The sequence below is a fragment of the Rhinolophus ferrumequinum genome, chromosome 5, assembly GCF_004115265.2.
Source record: "Rhinolophus ferrumequinum isolate MPI-CBG mRhiFer1 chromosome 5, mRhiFer1_v1.p, whole genome shotgun sequence".
Taxonomy (NCBI): Eukaryota; Metazoa; Chordata; class Mammalia; order Chiroptera; family Rhinolophidae; genus Rhinolophus; species Rhinolophus ferrumequinum.
In genome coordinates, this window is record NC_046288.1 from 34,145,468 (window position 1) to 34,171,878 (window position 26,411).

Sequence of the window (26,411 nt, forward strand, 5' to 3'; positions counted from 1 at the left end):
ACTATAGCCATTATTCTTGATATTATTTATAGTGACACTATACGATGATGCTTCCTTGAAAACATGTAGATATTCTGAAACTGGAGCTCCAAGCATCTGACATGATAAGAGAAGATACAGAGAAGACAGTTTTTTGTTGTTGTTGGCAGAACTGTAGCAGACATAGAGAAAGGGCTGCTGTTCCTGCCTTTTCTCAGAATTTACAGAACCCTGCTCCCTCTCATATGGAATTAATGCAACTACACATGGTCACACAGAATTATTGTAACAAGCCTAAGGTGGAACAGACAATGGAAAGAACAGTGCAAGGGAGCAGCTCAGAAGCTCTGGGGAGGGGAGAAGCTGCATAGGACAAGCATCCTTTTTCAGTATTTTTGAAACAGGAAAAAGTTGATTTTATGACCATACCTCAGCTGTAAATGTTATAAATCTTGCCTTACAATGATGAGGTTGAGATTTGTCTCTATAATCTAGATGTAGATGTCTGTGCTGGGTAAAGTTTAAAGAAATGGAATGAAAGTCACATATATAACATGTGTTATATATTCTCATAATGCAACATTATGTAGCTATCAAAAATTAGTGTTTTCAAGAATGTTTAGCAAAATACCATAGTATTATGTTCAGTAAAAATTTAGAGTATACTATTGTATATAAAGTTTGACATATATGCATAGGAAAAGGATTTAACTAAAATACATCAATATGTTAACAACTGCTAATTTCCAGGTAATGAAATTCTAGATGATCTTTTATTTCTTATTTATGCTTTCCAGCATTTTCAGAATTGCCTAAAATGATTATGTATACTTTTTATAACCAGTAAAAAATTAATATTAAAACACGAGGAGCAGAATGAAAATTGTAATTCAGGAACAGATAGAATTCAAAGACAGATGGCTTAAAGGGGGAAACAAACACGTGCAGACGTGCTCTGCCCAACAGAGGCTCACCGGTATGACATTTCTTTCCAGGTATCTAGTGCCACAGATGCCCACACCCACCTGGACAGCCGACTGTTCAACATCGCGATCTTACCACAAACGCCTGAAGCGCCTCAGCTCTCTCCGGGAGCATCTCTCCATATGACTGTGAGTTGGGTGGGAGGGCTCATGGTTTCCGCCTGGGGGAGGCATGCTGACGGAATTTGATGGAGTGTCCTGTTTTCGTATCTGGTGAATGCCTGACCCAGAATGCAGACAATACCAGCCCTGTAAATACATTTCTCATTGACTTGTAAAAGAAGCTTAAAATTCCCAGAGTGAAAGGAAAGTTAATGGAATCCACTTCGACCTCACACCCATTGCTGCTGTCCTTTATGCAGCATCCCAGACAATTATAGGGCTTCTCCTTGAGTGGTTGGAAGAAATTTCAGGCTTATGTCTATTTAATCAGTACCATCTGGGCATGATTATTTAGCCAGTGATAGCGCCACCTAGCTAGAGAAACTGTTATTCCATTTTTTAGAAGCCCTATTAGAAGTTTCCTTTCTATTATAAAAGTTTCCTGAAGAAGGTGATGTTTATGCTGAATCCAGAGAGGTAAGTAGCAATTTCCCAGTGAAAGTTTTGAGGGCAGGTTAGAAGGCATGGAGAGGTGACAGCAAAGGGCACTAACAGACATGAAAACAGCACATGCAGATACCCAGAGGTGAGGGAGAATATGAATATTGAGAAAATTGCAAATAGTTCAATAAGACTGGAAAAATTAGGAAGGCAGAGGAGGAGTGGTGAGGATGTAGACGTCCATGAGCTTGGTCACAGAAGGTCTTGCATGCTGTGTGGCAAGTATAGGCATACGGAAAGGTTTGAAGCGAGGCAACAGCTGAATGAGTTCAGACAATTAGCAACTCCACTGTAACCTGATATCTAGTGGGTAGGGGATGCCAGAACCCCTCTTCTAGACAGAGTCACAAGCATAGAAGACCTTGTAAATAAATCATAATGGATCCACATTTTTAGTTAGTGCCCACATAATTACATTCTGAAGTGTATATCAGCCTTGAGTGACAACAAAGAAAGCATCTATAGTTTTAGAAATTATGGGTCTGGGGCATGACAGAGACATAAAGGGGGAAATAGAAAGTTTTTAATGAATAGCTGGTATCAGCATTTCCATTGTAAACCATAATTTAAAGAAATCATAATTCAGCAACGCTGTAAAGTCTATAATTTATCATTCTGACTGGAGGAACTTGGATCAGAATTTTCTCTAAACTATAAAGAAAAATGTAAGTGTACATTTCTTGCCAAATGCTAATGCAGTGTTATTTTGAGTTTAGAGGGAAAGAAATGGGCCAGGAGCCATGAAGATGGTGCTATTCCCACTTGGTTGCTGTGAGCCACTAGAGACTTTTGAAGTTACTTAACTTTTAGGGTCTCAGGTTGCATGCTTTCAAATTAGGTCTGTCCTGTGTAATTTAGGATATCACAAAGGTTCGTTTACCATAAAATGCGATTAGCCTACTCTTTCATTCCTTAAAATATACATAGTTTATATTTCTTTTGATGTTAATTAGGGCCATTACTGTAGGACATACTTGTAATCTGTGACAAAAACACATTCTCGATCCAGGGATGTAAACTCATTTAAGTACAAAAGTTTTGCACATATTTGGTAAATACATTATGAATATATATGCTAAATACCTATTTATATATGTATTTATATATTGCCATGTTTATATATGGTAAAGGTAGGCATCTACTTCTCCTACCCTTAAACATTCAGTCATTCAATCATACACTTTTGAGCCCCGAATTTATGACAAATGCTATGGAAGACATTGGAGATTCAATGACCATAAAGTACAGTCTCTATTCTTAAGGAACTTAGAGTGTAAAAGGTGAGACAAGCGAATCAATAAGCACTGAAATATAATGATAAATGCCATGACAGACCATGATATGCAAGCAGATGGGAGGCCCCCTGGCCCGGTGGGGTGTTATGGGCAAGGTTATGGAAAGCTTCCTCAAGAAGGTGAATTGAGCAGGTTGAAGTGAAAATTATCTCTAAAGCAGGTTTCAAACTTTATCGTACGTTAGGATCACCTGTAGTGTTTGTTAAATCACAGATTGCTCAGGCCCACCCCAGAGTTTTCTAATTCAGTCGGCCTGGTATAGAGCTGAGAATCTGAATTTCTAACAAGTTCCCAGGTAATATAATACTATTGCTGCTGCTCTTCTCACCACACTTGATGAACCACTTATCTAGACTAGAAATTGGGGGAAATTCATTCCAGGGGGGGAGCTGTCAGTGAAAAAACGATGGAGACGCAGGAGAACATAACATGTTTGAGGAGTAAGAGGGAGTTCAGTTGGCTGGAGCATAAATCCCTATGTGAAGAAGAAACAAGATATAAGAGTCAGATCATGAAGAACCTTAAAGATAAGATGAAGGAGTTTCCATTTTGTCCTGAAAGGTTGTTGGGGCAAATAAGATGTAGAAGACAGGCTGCCTGAAAAGATTTTCAATTTATAAAGGTCATTCTGGCTGCAGGGTAGAGAACACACCCTGGATGGGGACCAGACAGGGGGCCAGGAGTCCAAGAAATAGGCTATTGCAGTCTTCCAGAACAATAAAGGTCAGTGGCATGAAAGCTGTGCAGTGGCCATCAGGGTTAAGACTTAGTGGCCATCAGGGTTAAGACTTAGTGAGACCTTGGAGAGATACTTGCACACCCATGTCCACTGCAGCATTATTCACAGTAGCAAAGAGGTGGAAACATCTATCTTTGGCAGATAGATGGATAGAGAAAATGTGGTATATACAACAATGGAATATTATTCAACCTTAAAAAAGGAAATCCTGTCACGTGCTGCAATATGGATGAACCTTAAGGACATTGTCCTAAGTGAAATAAAACAGTTACAAAGACAGATACTGATGGCTCCATTTACATGTACTATCTTAAGTAATCAAACTCTTAGAAAGTAGAATGGTGGATGCTCCTGCGGGGGCAGGGGTGGAGGTGGGGAGAGATAAAGAGGAGTTGTTGTTGTTCTATAGATACAGAATTTCAGTTTTCCAAGAGGAAAAAATTCTAGAACTGTTGCACAACAATGTGTATATAGTTAACAGTATTGTACTGTACAGTTAAAAGTGGTTAAGTTGGGTGAGAAATTTAGAGAAACATTAAGAGATGTTTAGAAATACCATGGTTAATTAGAGGTGAGAGGAGGGTGAAACACCCCAGTTTCTGAGTATATAGAGATGCTATTCATTGAGATCAGGAACGTGTGAGGACTTTAGCGGCAGGTGGGGTGGGAGGCACGATGAGTTCAGTTTGGGATGTGCTCATAAAGGGTGTGCCTATTAAGGGTGTGTAGAAGATCAGTAGATATTCTGGGTGGAAGATAAACCTTTGAGAATCATTAATGTCACGTAGTGGTTAAGTCCTCGCATAACTGAAATTCCCCGGGAAGACTGAATAGAGTGCAAAGCCACGTAATCAGATACCTGCCTAAATGGAAATTGGTTCGGTGGCCTTTCTGTAATTCTGTTATTCATCAAATCTAAGATCTTTTAAATGCGATCTTATAGTTTGGTTTGCAGTGTTCATCAGAATTGTATGCATACATACATATATAAGATATTATAGATATGTGTATAATATTATAAGATATAGATATAGATATAGACATAAACATACATGAGATAAATACCTTTAGGATGTATATCAAGTTTGGGCAAGGAAATCTGAAAACATGCATATTTACCAATAAATATCATAGCATAGATAATGTAAGATTCTGCAAATAGGTTAGTAGATTCACATCAACTCATAGTTTTCCATGTAATCATCACTATTTGACTTAGAAAATCCTTAAGGGCAAAATCTTTGATTAATTAATCTCGGTAACTTCCTCAGCATCTAGTACAATGCCTTCTATAAAGTACTTGTTTAGTAAATATTTGTTGACTAAATGAATATTTTCAGACCTTCTTTCAAATAGTTAATAACTCCCTAAACTGTATCCCTTTCAAATTCAAATAACAAATTAATCATATGCGTATACACACACATACACTTGAAATATCATATTTCCAATTTCTCTCTGAAAGGGGAAATTCTATTATCTCGTCATGGGAAAGACAGAATATTATTTCCTTTTTCAAATGGTTGCGGTACTCAAGATTGAGTTGCTCAAGGTCACCACTTGAGGAAAAGGCCTTGGAGAAGCCTTTCTTGCCTGGTTTCATTTGTTTCCAGAGTAATTGCTATTTCAAGTATTCTTTTTTTTTTTTTTTTTTTTCACTTTGGAAAGAGGTTTGCCTTTATTTTTATTTATTTATTTATTTATTTATTTATTTATTTTTATTTATTTATTTTTAATTTATTGGGGTGAAAATTGTTAGTAAAATTACATAGATTTCAGGTGTGCAGTTCTGTATCACATCATCTATAAATTACATTATGTGTTCACCATCCAGAGTCTTTTAAAACCACTCTGATGGTGCTAGTAGGGATCCAGTTAGTACAGCTTATCTCTTGTGATACAGACTCAAGTCTGGGCACGCTGTATTTGTTTTACGGCTGCAGTCTTCTGTTCATGTTTTTTCTTAAGACCTTTCAGAAACTAATAGAATTATCATCTGCAATCTCTGGAAATGTTTCTTTATTCTTGGAATTCCTGATGTGCTTTACTTGAGCCTTCCACACTTAGAATTCTCTACATTAGAGCTATTTATGATTTTCCCCTACAAATAAAACTTGAAAAGAGGGTCTATGTCTGATTTATCTTATATCTCCCACAGCTCTTTGCTTGGTACCTTGCACATAGTAGGTTCTTACTAAATATTTGCTATATGAATATAGGAATGAATTAATTTTGTCGTCCTAACTGAACTATGTGAGAGGATGATTTCTTGTAGGACCTCCACTTTCCTTATCTCATTACTCAAGAGTGTCTGATTTCTCAGACCTACCATGGGCTTTACTGCTTTAGTAGAATGACAGGCAAGATATGAAATTCATCTTTTCTTTTAATAGAGTGAAATTAAAATGTTGTTTATAAATCCGGACCTGGAAGTTTAAGTTATTCACACTTTGCTAAGGCTTAAGTGTTAACAATGTTTGCTCCCCTGGGTCCTCACCAATTCTTTAGATGACATTGAAATACAATGGAAAATATTCTAAAAAAATTATTGATGAAATTGTTTATGAAAAGTATTTTTATTATTTTATATCTTGGCTTAATCTTTTTATGATGATATGTTTCATTCACTCAACACATTTTTATTGAGACGTTCCATGTGCCATGTGCTTGGGATCCATGCATGAACAAACAAAAATCCATGTTCTCATGGAGTTTACATTACCTTGGGGGAAAATAGACAATAAGTAATAAACAAATAAGTAACTTACATATATCATGTTAGTGAGAAGTATTGTGGTGAAATAAAAAGTAGATTAGGGCCAGAGGGATCTGAAATGTAGTGGTGGGGCCAGGGAGACCTAGCTTTCAATTTCAAATAAGGTGGTTGGTGTGGGCTTTATTAGGACAATGACATTTAAAGAAAGAGTTCCAGGAGGTGAGAGAGGTTGCCATGCAGATAGCTGAGGACAGAGCAGTCCAGGCCCAGGGAACCATGCATTCGGAGGTCATTCTGTTGGGAGCGTGCTTAGTTCAAGGAACAGCAAGAAAGTCCACATGGCTGGAGCAGAGTGAGTTAATGCAAGAATAATCTACATTAATTGACAGATGTGCTGTGTGTGTGTGTGTGTGTGTGTGCGCGCGCGTGTGTGTGTGCGTGTGCACACGCGGGCACATGAGCATGTGAGCAGATCAATTGGTCTTCACAATCTGGTATTGTGCGGGACTTAAGTTTTATTCTTCGTAAAATGGAGAGTCATTGCAGGGTTGAGCAGAGGCATAATGTCCTTTATAAAGGGGCTGTTGTGCTGACATAGACTGTGGGTGTGCGGGCAGGTGGGCAAGAGAGCTGTTGGGAGGCCATCCTGGTAACCCAGGTGAGAGACTATAGCTGCCAGCATGGTGGTGGCAATGCCGTGGGGGGATATGGTTGGATTCTGGATATATTCAGAGGTAATATGGGTATTATGAAAATCATTATACTGTAGTCTTCTTTTGGTAATGGATGTTTTAATAAAAAAGTGTCTTCTGTAACGATTTCTATGAAATTTAATCTCTCATTTCTTACTATGTTTAATTGATAAATATTGAACATTGTAAATAGGCAATATTAAAATTACTTGGTTACAGCTCAACCTCAATATTGCTTTCCTCAGAGAATCAAGTCTTTTTCTACGCAGTGTCTATTTCTATGAGTGGAGAAATAGTAACCATAAATTCCATAATAAAATATCTGTTATTTTGCCTGGAACATATTTTCCTTTCCCGTATCCTATGTCCATGCTAATTCTCTCTTCTTATCATTTTATTGTTTTAGGAACATCTAGATTTTCAAAAATATCCCATAATACTGAGAATTTGCAGTTATTGTGATGGTTTTGAGATTACCAAAGTGGTAAAACAGTACCAAACAATGTACAGAGCTTGCACTTTTTTATCTGTGTATCTGTGCCCACACGTGTACACATTTATAGGTGTGTGCACACATGCATTGGACTGTAAATAGGCGTATATTTTTAATCGTTATCCTTACTTGTTTTATTTTAGGGTGAGAGACCAGGTGCTGTTTTGCAATTCTGATTTTCCTTGCTCATTACATTCCAGACCTGAGGAATGGCCTGAAATATGACTCTTTACTATAGGGAGATTGTCCTAACCTGCTAATGCTGCCTCTCCCCAGGACAAGTATGCCTTGGGGACAATTACAAGAGCTACTGTAACCTTCAATCTTTTCATGGTTTAAGGGAAGAACACCACGCCCTCCTCCATGAGAATTACTGAGCCTACTTAATCCTTTCCTAAACAGGGGAATTCCTTCTGAAAGAAGCAGAGCTTCAAAGAGCAGGAGAGGGTGTCAAATTCTATAACCCTTCAGTGGTCAGTTAGGAAGAGCCTACAAAGATCTGGATATTTTTGTTCTGTTTTATTGACAGCATGTATGACCCAGGCAAGGGGCCCATGCTCACACTACTTCCCCCTTTCTCTTCTCCACTATGTTTTTGCTGCTATCCCCAACTCACTGTTAGGCCTGGTCATGAGATTCCAAATCTCTCCATTTTTTTTTTTTTTCAGTGTTGTCACTGTTAGTGGGCAATATGTACACAGGTGAACGGATAGTAAAAGCTACAGACACTTTGGCCTTTTGATCTATTCCGCTAGACTCTGCATGTGTTCTGAAAGCTAGACGAGAAAAGCAGTATCTTGTTATTTTAAATAGTAGCATGGAGACAAAGAGAAATGTTGACTGTTGTATTATTTACTTTAATAAACAAATAATTCCTAAATCTCTGAATTCCAATGATGAGCCTCTGCTGGTGTTTGAGGTGAGTTCATCTTTAGTCCTTTGAAACCATCACAGTTTCAAAAAATAAATAAATAAGAAAGCATCACAGTTCCCATTAAAAAAGCTGGGGCATCAGGGGGAACTTCTTACCAGATGCAACCTTAACTCATTAAGTTAGAAGAGCAGAGATGTGGCGATCCAGCTGTGAATGGTAGAATAGTAGAATAGCCAGCTGTGATGGCTCATTTTCAAATACATATCACTGTGAGATCCATCCAGGGAAAAATGATCATATTGAGATTCCCAGAGCATGCAGCAGCATAAACCTGGGGCAGAGGACAGAGGAGAGAAGAGTTAGGGTGCAAGAAAACCTGAAGAGGACTCTATAACCCTGTGAGGTGCCTAAGGCTCGGACAAATCTACAATGCAAGACACAGATTCCTTGTTGTCAAATCACAGAGAAAGTTTTGTTAAGTGTGACTAATTTAAAAGCCCCAACTGAGTTTGGTTTAGTTTTTTTTTTCAGTAGGGTTTGCTTTTGCCTCTGGCTTTTGTTTTCATCACACCATTTTTCCTTCTTCTTAAACTTTGTTTAGGCACGTGAAGATGGCCTGACTGCGATTCAGCCTCATTCCCTCTCCTTTGTAAACTCCGAGAGGCCAAGTAGAAAGATTATATACAATATCACTCGACCTCTGCATCCAAATCAAGGTAAGGTGTGCAGTAAATGAGCTCTTACGTAGTATCTTCTAGTTGTTGACCAGTCTTAACAGCTCTGGAGTTTTGTCTGCTTATACTTGTTGATATTTTAAGAAGTAACAATTATTCATATCACTTGGTCCTGTCCTCTGAGTTTAGAACCAATTCAGAGGGGCGGAGGGAAAGAAGGAGGGAGGGAAGGAAGGAAGGAGAGAGAGAGACACTATGGTCAAACATGTGGAGATGAACGTGTCAGCTTTGGGACTGACAGATGTGCACTGGAGAACATAGCAGGCATAGAACTTTGGTCACTAGACTGAGCTCCCCCTCCCAGGCACAGGCAGAACTGGACAGACACGGGCACTGTCTGTAGAGGTGAGCCTGCCCTGGTGCACCTATGATAGGTGAGCAGACCAGAATGAGCGTGTGCTGAGGATGAGGAGCTCTGCCAGAGAGCTCAGAGGGGGCTGAACCATATATGCTCAGTTCCCTTCCCAATTGGATAAGTCACTCCTCCTCCCATAGGGGAACATACCGTAGAATGTGGAAGCACAGTCAGAGGAGAGATGGACCCCCACCATCAGTCCCCAGCCTTTAGATCTCTTAATGTTGGCCTTCTCTATTAAGCCTGTGCCCAAAAGAGATGTGACTGTCCCTCACAGAAAGGAGACCAGCTTCTCCTAAGACAAGTCTGCTCTCACCTCTGAGGTGGGTCTCCCAAGACCAATCACTGCACTACATGTGAGCCTTTCATATTAAATTCCCAAGGAGAAATAAAAGTCTAAAACAACAAATTCCATTACTCTTTTGAAAAAGTCCAAAATAACTAAAATTCTAAAAATTATCCTTCTTTTTATTTAACTTGGCAAGTCATAGCTATCGTCCTTCTCCCTGTGTTGCCAGGGGAGAGATGAAGTTCTTTTAGACCAGCTGCCTGAATAGATCTCTCAGCCCCTCAGAAGTTGAATTCGTCCAATACCAAGCCTCACATGTGTCCTCCTTTGAAAGAGTTATTCGGGCATGAAAGATGGTCATAGCATCAGTTCTGTTCCTGTAAAATTTAGAAACGGTAGGCAAATCTGCAGCTCCTACAGCTTTTTCACAAGCAGAGTGATAATTGCAAATCCAGTTCTGAGAACAATCAAGATCCATGTTACTATTGCCAGAGGTCATCGTAGAGACTAAGGAGTTTCTGAAGGAAAGAGGGCAGATTGAGAAAAATCTCTCGATAGTCTCACCAGAAGACCAGTCTGTGCCATTTTCTCAATGACCTTGACCTTGGAACTTAAACTCAATTGAGAAATTACCTGAGTATTCTGGAGAATTACTAGGCTACATTAGGGGCAGTGGTTTGAATCTTACTATTGTTTATAGTCAATGAATATATCAAGTCAAGAGTCTATTTGGGTTTCAGATTTGCCTTTTCTGGAATAACTCAAGAATAGTATACCAAGAACAACCTGAGAGCAGTTGTTTCTGAAGGACAAAAGACCAGTGGGAAAGGCAGCTTTATGGCTCTGGTCATTTAGTTAGCCCTCAGAGCTACTGCTAATGCTCATGGCAAGTCTCCTTGTCCTCAGGTATCATCGAACACGTGGACCAGCCTCATACTCCCGTCCAGTATTTCACACAGGAAGACATTAACCAGGGCAAAATCAGGTACCGTCCTCCCACTGCAGCCGCCCACCTCCAGGAGCTCATGGCCTTTTCCTTTGCAGGTAATGCTTCCTTCTCTGTTTTGAGACACCCAAACTGCTCTCTGGGGATCTCCATAGCAGGCTCACTCTCTCTCTTCCTGTCCTCCTCCTGGACAGTTTGGTGACACTGCTTTATAGCGGTACAAAATAGCTTGAGACTTGTGGCTTGGGCTCAGTTCATTACTTTTGTCATTTATTCATACATGCAGGAATGCTTTCAATAAATCTTTATTTTTTGCCTACTCTGTGGCAATTACTGAATGAGGTCTTGGAAACCTCGTGGTGAGCAAAACGAGGTATAAATCCTGCCCTTGGTGAGTTTTACAATCTAAATATAGAGAGAATTTGATAAATTATCTCAGTAATGAATTTTAAATGCAGACTGAGATAAGAACTCTGAAAAGAAAGAATGTTCAGTGATGAAATTAGATGTAACAAGACTTACCTAGACTAAGGGTTCAGTGGACACTGCCCCAGGGTGGTATTGACCATGAAGGGAGGGGGAAGAGCTCACTAGGCTAAGTGTGCATGTTGGGATAGTTGGAGAACGTTCCTGAAGGAAGGGCACATGCCCTGAGTGCAAAGCCCCTGGGGAGGGAGAGAATGTGGCATTCTAAGGATTATAATAAAAGTCCAATGTGTCTGGAATGTGGAGGGTTGAACAGAGCAGGGATGGGCCTGGAGGGAGAGATAGAGTTCAGACCTTAGAGACCCTGTGAGCCTATAGGGATTTGGGTCTTTATCCCAAGAATAATAAGAGCTCAGGGGAGGTTTTAAGATCTAGGGAGATGACTTTTCGTAAGGAACTCTTAACTGAAATGATGTGAAAGGATTTGAGGAGGAGGCCATGGTACTTGGGCACGTAGGTGAAGGGAATGCAGTGAGAAAGATCCTGCAGTACCTCAGGGAAGATCCTTTGCTGGAATGGAGAATGCAGGTGACCTTTTGGGATTAAAACATGGATTTGTCAGAAGGCACCTTTTTAAATGAAGAGAAGACTGAGTGAAAGAATAACTAAATTTCTAAATCAAGCCAGTGTGTGCTTACCCACTAAGTCAAGATAGCCTTAATCTGTGCCACTCCTTATCTCTCCCCTTTATCCAGTAACCAAAAATGCTGACTGAAAAGCAAGAGTTTTGAGTATCCACCTTAAATATTTTTGTGCCTTGGAATGATTGTAAAAACCCTGAAGCCTGTTTCTTTATGATCTTTAAGACATATGTACCACATAACACAAGTAATCTAGAGTATTATTTTTATACAGTAGCTTTATTGATACAGAATAGCTAGTAATTTCTTGTGGTGAGTTGAACATGGATAAAATAATTTTAGAGTGATGTTTTAAATTGTGGCAAACATTTAAAGTAAAGTTTGTCATTAGTTATATAAATGCGATTGTCTAGAAAATGATTAACTACTCAATTAGATTGAAAATCTCTATGGGTGGGGGTAGGCCTCGTCTCTAAGGAGTAACCCCAGTGTGTAGTAACTGAGTAACTAATAGCCCGTGAAAATGTTCATGATCCGCTAACCTCTGCTTTATAAGACTTACTTTACAAGAATCTCAGGATATCCTGGGACTAGAGGGAGAAAAAACTTGTCAGCCATCGTTGAAGTTATTTCCGTATCCATTATACTCATCTGAGTTCCTAAGCCTTTTTAGAGAGAGCAGAGTCCTGTCCTGTATAATCTATGGGATAAATGCCATAAGATAAATCTCTCACACTGTTACAGTGTGTAAATCAATGTCCCAAGCATCACTCAATTCTACAATGGTGTTGACCCACAGAGAGCCTGTCAGTGATATATGACATCACCCACATTCACCGATACGTAAGATTTTATGTACTGATAAAATAGAATCTGAATGAATGTATTATAAATCACTCTAACTGCTGTGATATAAAATTATTCCACTATGTGGTTCTTTTTGTTATTTAAAAATCAGTGCTGACATCATTAAATTCATCATAACATTATCAAATGACCTGGTAGTCTTCCTTTAAACCGTAATAATTTAGATGAAAACATCCTTTACTTTTCTAACCTATGCCCCATATTTTGTACCTTTCCCATTCTATTTCTGACCCCAAAATGTTCAGTACACTGATTTTCTCTCTGTTCTTTCAGGTCTCCCAGAATCGGTGAAATTCCACTTCCTAGGTAAAGATTTTTATTAGAAAATGGAATTTTTCTTTCCTCATTAGTCCTTTCTTTTTGGTCTCTTCATCATTGCTTTTAACTGTTTTCTAAGAACTGCTTAAAAGTTATGCAAGTTTCTTTTAAAATAATCACATGTCCAGTAAAATGGTAATAGCTTAACTTTGTATTCATAGAAAAAATAATCCACCAAGGATATTGAAGATTAGTGCTGTTTAAGCCCCATTTCAACTTGTCTTAATATCTATTAAAAAGAGGTAATAGTGGTTAAGATTATAGATTCTGGGTATAGACTGCCTGGGGTTCAGCCTGCTCTGGGAAAGTTTATTAACGTCTTTGTGTCTGAATGCCTCACTACCAGTGGAGATAATAAATACTAATTATATATATGTAAAACTCCCAGAACAATGATCGGTACATAAACAGTCCTGCATGATGGTCATCTAATGAAAATGGTTGTATGTAGTCTTTAATAGAGCCTTTCACTGAATGCCTTGTTACTGGGGGGAAAGGTGTTATGCCCCAGAGAGTGAGTTGTGAAAACTGTGTGTAGAAGACCTCAGCGTCCTGGTTTTAACTCACAGTGTAGTAGAAGCTGAGTGCCAATAAGCAAAAACAGGGTCAGATCTAGCAGGTATGCTGGGGCAAAAAAGGGACAAGCTTTCTTGTTTAGGTCTACAGTGAGGATGGTTCACCATAAATGGCATCCTTATATAGCTGTTCAGTTAGGATTCACTATTCCCCTAGAATCAATCATCTGTATGTCCTATTATATTTCATGTAGGGATAAATCTTGGTGGAAGAGAAAGTCACCTCCCTCAAATTCCCAGGCCTTCCTTTCTTCTTTGAGGGTTAAAAATCGTACTTGAACCAACAGTAAATTTTAGTGTTGTATCATGTTTTGTTTCAATTTTTTTATTGAGATATAGTTGACATATAACACTGTATTAGTTCCAGGAGTATAACATAATGAGTCGGTATTTGTATATATTGAGAAAGGATTACCACAATAAGTTTAGTTAACTCTGTCACCATATATAGTTATAAGTTTTTTCTTGTGATGAGAACTTTTAAGATCTACTCTCTCAGCAACTTTCAAATATGCAATACAATATTATAATATAGTCACCATGCTGTACATTACATCCCCAGGACTTCTTTATCTTCTAACTGGAGGTTTGTACCTTTTGACCATCTTCTTTCACTTCACCCACCTCCCACAACTTACCTTTAGCAACCACCAATCTGTTTCTGTTCTCTTATCTATGAGCTTGGGCTTTTGTTTTTCTTTCTTTATTTTCTTTAGATTCTATATATAAGTGAGATCATATGGTTTGTCTTCAAGGTCCATCCATATTATCACAAATGGCAAGATTTTATTCTTTTTCATGGCTGAATAATATTCTGATATATATATATATATATATATACATATATATATATATATGTAGTGCCAAAAAAATGTGTACACATTTTAAGAGATGTCATCCACGTTCAGGCAGTAATTTGCCATAATCAGAAGTGTCTGGACGCTGATGGTAACCACTTTGAGCACCTCTTATAATTGCAGAAGTCAAACGTGACTTCTTGTAGTCATCTTTTGTTATTGGTATATATTGAGTATTACAATTAATACAATTTTTTCCTTTCTTAAAATGTGTATACATTTTTTTGGCACCCTCTGTATATGATATATATATATATATATATATATATATATATATATATATACACACACACATACACATACACACACGCGCGTGTACAGGTCTTTCACCTCCTTGGTTAAATTTATTCCTAGGTATTAATATTCTTCCTGATGCAATTGTAGATGGTATTATTTTCTTAATTTGTCTTCCTGATATTTTGTTACTAGTGTATAGAAACACAACAGATTTATATATTGATTTTGTATCCTGCAACTTTACTGAATTCATTTATTAGTTCTAAGATTTTGGTGGCATCTTTAGGGTTTTCTCTATATAATAACATGTCATCTGCAAATAGTGACAGTTTTACTTCTGCCTTTACAATTTGAATGCCTTTTATTTCTTTTTCTAATGTGTGTCATTATTGATGTGAACCCAGTATCAGCTCATTTCTAGTGTCAGACTTCTAAATAATTCATGCAATCAGTAATAATATACACTAGATTATATCATTTATACTTTACAAATCAACTTACAATATGTTGTCTTATTTAATCCTTGTAACAATATTATAAAGACAGATATTATTTTTAGCATCTTAAAGCTGAGGAAACTAAGGGTCATTAGAGTAAGTAATCTGCCCAGGTTTCCAAACCTGGTAAACAGTAGTACCAGGATTTTAATACAAGTTTCTGACTCTGAGTGTGGAATATTTAATTTAGTGTGTATGTGTGCTGATCATGAACAACAAGAATCATGATAGTCTGCCAGTTTGGTTTCCAAGTCTCAACTTTTACCTAAAAGGTTGAATAAGTGAAGGCGTTAACTATTAACTTCTTTGGGACTTGAAGTTAAGTGATCCTTGAACCTATTCTTCAGAGTAAAGGAAATGAATCTCTGGCTGACCTTAAATTAATTTATCTTGTTTCTGTCTTAGGTTTCTTTCTTTTTTTTTTTTTTTATGTTGAGTGATTTTTTTAAAAAAAATTTCTTTTAAAAGCAAATTGTTTTAGAGCAGTTTTAGGTTCACAACTAAATTAAGAAGAAAGTACAAAGATTTTCCCTGTACGCCCTAATCCTACACATGCATAGTATAGCCTCTCCCATTATCAATAGCACTCACTGGAATAGCACATTTTTTACCAATGATGAACCTACATGGACATATCGTAGTTTATGTAGTTTATTTTAGCATTCAGTCTTAGTGTTGTACATTCTATGGGTTTGAATAAATATGTAATGACATGTATCCATCATTATGGTATCATACAGAGTATTTTCATTGCCCTAGAAGTCCTCTCTGCTCTGCCTATGCATTTTCTCCACCCCACCTCCCACCTTTGGCAACCACTATTTTTTTATTGTCTTGCATAATTTTGCTTTTTTCAGCATGTCACGTAGGTGGAATCATATAGTATGTAGCCTTTTCAGATGGGCTTCTCTCACTTAGTAATATGCATTTAAGGTTCCTCCATGTCTTTTCATAGCTTGATAGCTTATTTCTCTTTAATGCTGAATAATATTCCATTGTATGGATGTACCACAGTTTATCCATTCACCCACTAAAGGATATATTGGTTGCTTCCAAGTTTTAGCAATTATGAATAAAACTGCTGTAAACATCTGTGTGCAGGTTTTTGTGTGGACCTAAGTTTTCAGCTTCTTTGGGTAAATACCAAAGAGTGCAATTGTTGCATCATACGGTAAGAGTATATTTAGTTTTACAAGAAACTGCCAAACTGTCTTCCAAAATGGTTGTACCACTTTGCATTCCCACCAGCAATGTATGAGAGTTTCTTTTGCTTCACATCCTCATGAGCATTTTGTGTTGTCAGTATTCCAGATTTTGGCCATTCTAATTGATATGTAGGGTATCTTCTTGTTGTTTTAATTTGCATTTCCCTGTGGGAGAATCTTTTCATATGCTTATTTGCCATCTGTAAATCTTCTTTGGTGAGGTATCTGTTGAAGTCTTTGACCCATTTTTAAATAAGGTTGTTTGTTTTCTTATTATTGAGTTTTTAGAGTTCTTTGTACATTTTTGGATAACAATCGTTTATCAGATGTCTTTTTCAAATATTTTCTCCCAGTCTGTGGCTTCTCCTCTCATTCTTTTGACATTGTCTGTCACAGAGCAGAAGTTTTGAATTTTAATGAAGTCCAGCTTATCAATTATTTCTTTCATGAAGAAATTGGTCTTTGGTCTTGTATCTAAAAAGCCATCACCATACCCAAGGTCATCTGGGTTTCCATCTATATTATCTTCTAGGAATTCTGTATTATATAGTTTGATGTTTAGGTTTGTGAGCCAGTGAGTTAATTGTTGGGAAGGGTGAAAGAGGTTCCTTTTTTTTAAAGGAGAAAATCTTTTGGAATCCGCTAGGAGTCTCCTTTAGGAGAGTTTTGTGAGAAAGAACTTTAAATTGGGCACAGAATGAACTAAGGCAGCAACAGTGCAAGCCCTGGTGTTAACCCACAGAACAAAGGACAATAGTTCATTTGGTTCATCAGCTGAGACAGAAAGCTGATATTCTTGACCTGGCTGCTTCAAGACAAGCCCAGATGTTCTGAAGAACTGTCTTGAGCAAGGAAAACACACAAGGTGAATGGAGCCCACAGGCGGCGTCTGACCCAAAGAAGCAGTTTGTTTCTCAGAGAAATCAGAAATGTTGCTTCAAGTGAGGGCTAGACTTGTAATTGCTCACATTTTGACTGTAAGCTGTCGTGTTTGCTTGTAAAACCCTACACCCGCATGATATGTTTTCTTATTATGTTGTATGTACCAGAAAATAGCTTTCTTCCATTTACTTGCAGAGGCAAAGACATACCTTCGTTGTACTGTCAGCTGTGTGATATGACCAAGTTTCAGGGTCTTTCCTTTCCTCTTCTGTAAAGTAAGGATGTTGCAGAGCCTCTTAAGTATCCCCCACTTAAAACTAAAATCAATGGGTAAAACATTAAAAAAGTGAAATTATGTTTTATAATTATTTATTTTTATTTAACATAGGGGTTCTTAATTTAGGTTCCAGGGAATTTAGAGAATCCTAAATACACTGAAATTTATGAAAAATTTGTATATTTGTCTCCAAACTCCCATAAGTTAACAATCATCTGTCCTTATCTTTAATGATCCACAGAGAAGACTGAGCATAAACAAAGAGTCGGAGGCCATCATTTTGAAATTTGACTGAATGAACAGAGCCATAAAAGCCTTCATTCTTATAGGGATAATGTCTTCTCTCCTTCAACAGGGCTGTTTGTAGATTTCTTTTGGACATGGAGTATACCTTGTAAAGTCCAGCCATATCTTTTAGACCTGTTCCCAAGGAAAAGACAAACCTAAAATCTAAATGGAATCATTATTAGGAGTCACTGAGCAATACTTTACTTTGCTAAAGTAGAGGTCAGATTCCTACTCACTTGTTACTGAGTCCAGAAGAAAGTAAAGAAGGAAAACAGTGTCTTATAACCAACCCACATGCAAACATACCACATATTTAAAATAATCAACAGGATGGTTTTCTCAGTTGCCACTACAGATAAATACATTGATGAGTTCACAGTGTAGGTATTCCTTAAAACCTGACTTTTAGAGATGAGAGGGTATGTTAAGTTATGAGAAAGTGGAAATAAGGGCCAAAGATCAGGCAATTCTGCTTTCATTTCCCTCAGGTGATCAGTGTTTACTTGGATGTTAGATAACCCAGAAAAATAAAATCTTAAAATCACTGTTTTGTTCACAAAGATGTCTTCCATTAATTGCATTGTGCATAACGACCAGTTAAAAATGAGTCTGGTTATCTGTATGGACATTTTCTGTGCTGTTTAAGTTATTTTCTAATGAGACAATCTAAAAGATTTCTTGAAAAAAAAAATTCTCTGGAACATTGGAAGAAAGAATTCAATCGAAAAATAATTACAGAAATGAAAGCCTTTCCCAGCATCGTCTAACGATGCACATTTTGTATTCCTTTCCTTTCTACTGACATTTATCAATATCAGTTTGTTGTGAAACTTGCTTCTTAGAATGACCTTGTTGTTACTGTCCTTTAGCGTTTTTGTTATCCGTAGAAAAAGCTTGGTGAGAATAGCTCACAGTATGTTACTGTCTTGCTAATTTTTTCCATTTGTAAGCACCTCTTCAAAGTATTAAGATAATCTGAAAAAAGCTTCTGGCTACATATTTATGGAAATAGCCTGAAGGTGATCAGACTACAAGTTGATTTGTGTGTGTGTGTGTGTGTACACCCCTTCTAGTTTCTGATGGAGAACACACAAGTCCGGAGATGGACCTCACCATTCACTTACTTCCCACTAATGGGCGTCCACCAGTGTTCCAGGTCACAGCTCCACTGCTTGAGGTCAGCCCAGGAGGCCGCACTTCTATAGGTAAGAACTAGGAGCCTGAAAGAAACATGGTTTTGAAAATGGAACCATATTTCAGCAACAGTCCCTGTTCAAACCTCTTTTTTTTAAATAAATAAATAAATTTCTATAAATTTCAAGTGTACAGTTCTATAATACATCATCTGTATAACGCATTGTGTGCTCACCATCCAAAGTTTAGTGTCTTTCTGTCACCATGTATTTGATCCCCTTTACCTTCTTCATCCTTAAACCTCTTGATGTTACCAAAAAGTAGTGACCTGCTCTTCCAGAACTTGCATGCATTCTCATCTATATCCTCCCCTCTGCCCATTTCCATGAAAATAGGAGCAGCACAGACAGAATGAAATAAACCCTGTAGAGGCCAATGCTCAGTGATGGAATATAATGCAGAATTTATTCTCCAGCCTCCAGGAGATTGATTTGCTGCCATCACTAAAATATAAAGTAACAGAGAGCAGAGAGAATGGAGGGGAGCAGTTTCAATGACTGCTCTTGTCTTCTATTTAGAAAGTAAAGAATAAAGGAGAAACAACAGATCACAATAACCTTTGGAAGTTGTGGAATCAGTTGGCTCAGTTATTTTGTATGTGATTTTAGTTGCTATTAGTATACTTACTCTTTAGAAGCTTATTTTTTTTAACCAAGAACATCTTAAGAGCAAACAGTGGATATCATGATTTTTGTTAAATGTGCTCTACAGTTCCTTATCCAATTTCTACATGTGGGTATTGGCCTAAAATTAATTATAATCCAACTTATAAACAAGCCATACATGTATACAAAGACAACTGTCAATTTTACCCTGCTTCTTTTCACTCCAGTGATGGCCAGAGCAGCCATTGTTAACATAATTTGACTCTTCTGTTGATTCAAAGAAAAGCGAAGGGAAGGAACAACAAAAACAAAAACAATTTCTGGGAGTATTTTCTGGAAGAAAACTTACCCCAGTCATTCATGACTGACCCTTTTCTTGCCTTCCATACCCTTATTTGTATGCAAGAAAAATGGTGTTTTGAATTCAGAGCTACCTACTTATAAGTTAAGTTTTGGAAGAACCTACTTGTATTTTGGAATTGACTGTCAGCACTTTTCCCTGTTTTGTGGCTGATTGCAATTAAACAGTGCTTTCTTATACTCAGCAGACTACCCACAACATGGCTTCCAGCCTGGTTTGTGGTTGTGACATGTAGACTACATAGTTTTTAATATCTTCTCACCATGCTTTATTCTCCTGACTGTAGGACTGCAGTTGGTAGTAAGAGATACCGAGACAGCACCCAAAGAACTCTCCTTTGAGCTTCGGAAACCTCCAGAGCATGGCATGATCCTTAAGCACACAGCTGAGTTCCAAGGGCCCATGGCCACAGGTAGCTGCCCAATCTATCACTGACCTGTTTGGAGGATATCTTGTTCTACAGTCAGTTTTATATCTCAGACAAGAAGTAAAGCAACTTTGTGGGATAAACTATGAGGAGATACTTAGAAAGGAAAAACCTTTAGTGTTTAATCCACTGGCTGAAATATTTGGGACTTCTTTCTCTGTGCCACCACCCACGCCCAAAACTATGAAACTATTGCCTCAAGTTGTAGGTGAAACTGGTGGATTTCGGAAACCTGAAGTAAACGCATTTTGAACAACCTCATATGAGTTGTCAGCTGCACTTTCCTATGGGTTGTTCATGGACATTTGTTTTCCTTAATTTTGTATGTTAATCTTCACAATATTTATAGCACTGTGACTCTGATAGTGTACACGACATGTATCTTCATCCATAAGAAAAGGGAACACATTTTTAAAGTATTATCTAAGCGATGTAACAGTTACACAAATAATTTGTAACACAAGTAATTTTTGTGTTTTCTCCAATTACAAAAAAGTAATACATATTGACTGGAACACAACTAAATCTAATTTTTAATAGTCAGCCCTTATATATCCAAGTGGATATTATCCTTTTCAAAGTAGTCACCTTGGGAATCCTGTATGCTTATTCAAACAATCTGTACTTTCTCAAAACCTTTATATAATTCTTAATAGCATGTAATAATGCATTCTTGTGAATATCCCTACAGAGAGAGAGAGGTCAAGTCTTTGACCTTGAAAGTAGATCAAATTTGTAAGAACAACCGGTCATCATTTGGGAGTCACAAAAGCAGATTTTTAAAATTTTATTGAGCAAAAGAAGTATCATTAGAATAGATTTCTAGTATCCTAAGGGAACTACTTTAGGAGCATAACAGTCATAGCTCAGTTTCTTTAACTCTCTATTTAACCTATATTTGTGTAATTAATATATGAGATCTAAAGATGTTTTTAAAATATTCTTTTTAATATATTACAATAAATTTATAAATTTTATTACTTTTTTAGGCATAATACCACTAGCACAAGTATATCACAATAACACTATGTTGGAAGAGAAGGCTTAGAAAATAAATCGAGAGAATGAATAAATTCCTTACTTTAGTGACATAACACCAGTTATGAGAATCAATAATCTATCAGGAAGTAGAGTTGAATATAATATCCAAAAAGAATAGTACCTCAACTGTGCTCTGTGGAATTTTGGGGGGACTATAGCACTAAGTGGCATTTTTTCATAAAAAGGGCTCCATGACCAATTTTGAAAGCTTTAATGTTGTATATTAAAGATTCTAAAAATTAAGAAATTCTGCAGTATAAATATTTTAATTTTAAATTTTGTTTAAACCTATTTTTCCCAAACTTATATGACCTTGAAACTTTTTTTTCACACAACACCTATCAAATCCATCATGAATTAGTACTCTAGAGTTAAGACAGTTTGGGTTTCTAACTTCAAGTACATTTTTCAACTTTTAGATATTTTTTAACTTAAAAAAGCTTTATACTCCCAATTAAAAGAAAGACCTCTGACAGGTTCATGAAGCATAATTTATTTTCTTAACTTTTTCAAAAAATGTTCAGTATCAAAATTAGATTCTAGGACTATCATAAAGTATAGAGGCTTGTCCTTCATTTTCTAGAACTAAGAATGATGACAAGATCTTATAGAAGCATGTTTTGGCTCAATATGATTAAGAAGTTAAGAAAAAAAATTAGAGCCATCTCCAGTGGAATGAACGACCTTGTAAAAACATTGAGCCTCCCCCTTTGAGAAGTGTTGGAGGACAGGCTAAATAACCCTTTTTCAAGAGTAGTGTAAAGGGAATCCTATATTGGGTGGGTGATTGGACTAATTAGCTTATATCTCCAAGGGTTTATGATCCTATATGTACTTTGAAATCCTGACATCAAAGGTGTTCTATAAATTAAAAGCGTCATTCCCAGAAGTAATTGGGTTTGTAATTTGTTTTATTCTTTCACAGGTGACACTTTCACATATGAGGATATTGAGAAAAATGTTCTGCAGTATCTACATGATGGCTCCTCTGCCCGGGAAGACAGCATGGAGATTTCAGTCACAGATGGCGTTTCAGTGACAACAGTGGAAGTGAGAGTGCAGGTGTCACTGTCAGAGGACCAAGGGCCTCGGCTGGCTGCTGGTGCCTCTCTGAGCATTACCGTTGCTAGTAAAAGCACAGCTGTCATCACGAGGTCACACCTTGCTTATGTTGTAAGTGCTTACACTTGTGTGCTTGTTCGCCACTGCATCCGCTGACTGGGCTATCTAGAAAGCAATGTCATAGCCGAGTATTTGGGGCATCAGATATATAGCCACATAAAGAACTGTTTTCTCAATTTCCCTATAGTTCTATTCTTAAGAAAAGTTACACTCTTTATTCCAACTGCTCTCAGTGTCTCATAAACAGACAGTGAATGAGTAAACCTTGACAAAAACACAGTGGGTACGTGTAGGGATGGGTGATTGTCAACAGAAAGAGTGCGGATGTCAGAAAAGCCACACCGCCATATTTTAAGTTCCATCCATAATATTTCAAATGAGATTTTTGGGGAAAGGACATTTTAGAAGAAATTAGCTGGTCAGTGATGAATAGATATTGGTATTTCATGGCCCACTTTTCTGAGAGAAAGCTCACTTTTCACCAGCTTTTGTCTCAGGCCCAGCTCTAGACAGAATACTGGCCTGCTCCTGTGCCTCTGCCAGATTTCCTAGGTGAGATTTCCGACTCACCTCCATTCCATGCTGCGGGAGAAGGAGGGGGGTTAGGGGACCAAGGGTAAATTCAGGAACTCTTGGTCTGTTTGTTTTTCTCTTCTGGCCTTAATTTGGTAAGCGGTCCTGGTTAATTAGACTCATCTTCTTTCTTTGATTTTTACCTCAGGAGCTAAGGATAATGAGGCTAATTAATTTTATTTTTCAATTACCGTGTTTCCCTGAAAATAAGACCTCGCTGGACAATCAGCTTTTTTGGAGCTTATCAGTCTTTTGGAGCAAAAATTAATACAAGACCCGGTATTATATTATATTATATTATATTATATTATATTATATTGTATTGTATTGTATTGTATTGTATTGTATTATACTATACTATACTATACTATACTATACTATACTATACTATATTATATTATATTATATTATATTATATTATATTAAAGACCCAGTCTTATATTTTAGTAAAATAAGACTGGGTCTTACATTAATTTTTGCTCCAAAAGACTCATTAGAACTGATTGTCTGTCTAGGTCTTATTTTTGTGGAAACACTATGTACTCTCTATGAACTCTCTATGTAAACATAATAATGAGTAGTTTTGACAAATGCCTTGAAAATATGAATGATTATCTGAATAGTAATCATTCTTCGTATTGAATTTTTCCTTTACTAATTTAAAAAATTCCAACCAATGAACCTGGCCTTTAAAAAAAAAAAATTCCCAAAATACTATATATTTTTAAGTAACCTTTCTCTGGGCTGAAGAATCTGGCTATAAAATCTAGTCCTGAATAGTAGCATGAAAGATAAAGCATTGGCCTGGGAACAATTGCTTCAATTGCTTTTGCACAAATTTTCCCCTCAAATTGTCTTTTCTTAAATTATGGGAAACTGCATTGCACCCCGATTCTTCTCATGGGTCTAGTATAGTTTCAGAATAGCTTTGATTTTGTTTTTTCTTTTGTTTTTTAATTGACAGGTGATTTTTACCATAGGTTATGGTCTTTTGAATCTTATGAAACTCATGAATTCATAAGAATGTATGAATGCAGATTTAATCAATAGATCACCAAGGCTTGAAAAATGTTTGACAGACCAAAATTGCACTCCAGGAGCAGCTCCTGCCCATTAACTGCATATTATAAGCTGCATATCAGAATGCAAGCCCATTGGCAACTGAACATGTATTTTCAGAAATTGATTGAATGTGAATTAACCCACTAGAGCAGAAAGACTCCAAAAGAACTATTCTAGCCTGCTGAAAGCATAGCCTATTTTAAAGACTTCGCTAAGTTATGTACTAACGTTCTCTGAGGGCTGTAGAAGAATTTTATACTTAGTGGAATGGGGAAAATTTTTTCCAGATATACATAATTAGTGAGTTTGTAGTGAATATCCAGAAAAGTTGGAAAATCCATCTGAAATCCTGGTCATAAATGAAGCAGAATGTAAAGGTGTAGGAGCAGGTGAGCCTGTTTTTAATTAGAGTATCATTAACTGCAAGAGGGTGACATGATGTCGGGAAAGACAAAAAGCAGAAATGGGATTCTGAATGACTTGCTTCTTAATGGTGGTTTCCAATACACAATTTGCTCTGCACTGCAAGTAAACAAGTAGGGGAGGGATGGTATGGGTTTTGTAGTTAGAACAAATGGGTTTTAATCCAGGCTCACCACTTACTAATGTAGTAACCCTTGGCAAGTTACTTAACTCTCTGGAGCTCAGTTTTGTCATCTACAATATGGAGAAGATGATATAAAACTGTTAAAAACTAATAGCACTGATATGCACCAGTCAAAAACAGACTAATTCAAAAGATGATACCCTCTATAATAACATTACATGACACATCTAGGAATAAATGTAACAAACGATGTATGAATTCTAGGGGCAATTGATGTGATGAAGGACTATAAAGAAAATCCAAAAGAATTCTCTTGAAAAAGTATTAGAAATTAAAGGAGAATTTACCAAGAGGCCAGATAGATCAAAAAAGCAATACATTACTATACATAAGCAAAAAATAGCCAGTGAATGTAACCAAAAAGATGATACCACTTATAATAGCATTACAAAAGTTATGTTCATTGAACTAAATCTAACAAAAAAGCCAGGTAGTCTTCCTGCAGGGAAAATGATAACACTTAAGTGACAGACATTTTTAGAAGCACTAAATAAATGACATGTTTGCCAAAGTCACAAATAAGAAGATTTAGTATCAAAAGATATCAGTTCTCCCATAAGCTGATCTTTCCATTTCACTGAGATCTGATCAAAAGCCCAATGGCCTTTTTATAGCTCTTGATAAGTTGATTCTACAATATATAAGGAAAAATAGAGGGCCAAAATTCTAAAAAAGAATGATGGCAGGACAGGGTCTTGCCCTATCAGATATCAAGTTTCAGTATTTAAAGCAGTGTGGCACAGGAATATACTAAAGTCTAGAAACAGATTCACACATGGGACTGGAATATAAAACGGACATAGCAAGCCAGAGTCATGGACACAGGAGGAACTATTTAAAACATGGATCTGAACAAAATGAGTATTCATATGGAAAAACAAAGAACTTGTGTTACTACCTTATACCCTACACAGGTACGAACTGTATGCAAATCAAGTACTTAAATGTCATAAGCAAAGTTTTACAATTCTTTATAGGATATAAGTGAATATATTTATGATATTGAGAAAGGGAACAATTGCTTAAACTAGAAACAAAATATTACTATAAAGAAAAGATTGATAAATTTGACTATATTAGAATTAAATTTATGTTTCCCCAAAACACAACATAAATACAGAAAATAGACAAGTTAAAAATTGGGGGGGGGGTGAATATATATATATATATATATATATATACACATATATATGTTTGCAACACATATAACTAAAGACAATGAAGAAAATATAAAGAACATCTACAGATCAAAAAGTAAAAAGATAAGATGAGGGTAAGGGGGACCAAATATATGGTGATGGAAGGAGAACTGACTCTGGGTGGTGAACACACACACAATGTAATTTATAAATGATGTGATACAGAATTGTACACCTGAAATGTATGTAATTTTACTAACAATTGTCACCCCAATAAATTTTAAAAAAATAAAAAGAAAGAAAGAAAAAAAAAAAAAGTAAAAAGATAATCCAATAAAAAAATGAACAAGAGACATTGGCAGGAGTTTCAGAAGAGGAACTCGTAGGGCTAATAAATATACAAAGAGATATTCACCCTTTTGTCATTAGGGAAAGCAAATTAAGAATATATACCATTATATACCAATTCAATTGGCAGAAATTTAAAAATCTGAAAACTCCAAATGTTGGAG

The 26,411-nt window shown here is 36.8% G+C and overlaps 1 protein-coding gene across 1 annotated transcript in view; it reads left to right on the forward strand.

The window, feature by feature from the left end:
* The window catches only part of FRAS1 (Fraser extracellular matrix complex subunit 1), a 421,740-nt gene that overhangs the window by 305,514 nt on the left and 89,815 nt on the right, over positions 1-26,411 (forward strand). The window contains exons 32-38 of the mRNA XM_033106538.1: positions 975-1,091; positions 8,976-9,090; positions 10,659-10,796; positions 12,906-12,938; positions 18,842-18,973; positions 20,215-20,340; positions 22,322-22,569. Coding sequence (XP_032962429.1) covers positions 975-1,091; positions 8,976-9,090; positions 10,659-10,796; positions 12,906-12,938; positions 18,842-18,973; positions 20,215-20,340; positions 22,322-22,569 — 909 coding nt within the window. The remainder of the gene's footprint in view (positions 1-974; positions 1,092-8,975; positions 9,091-10,658; positions 10,797-12,905; positions 12,939-18,841; positions 18,974-20,214; positions 20,341-22,321; positions 22,570-26,411) is intronic.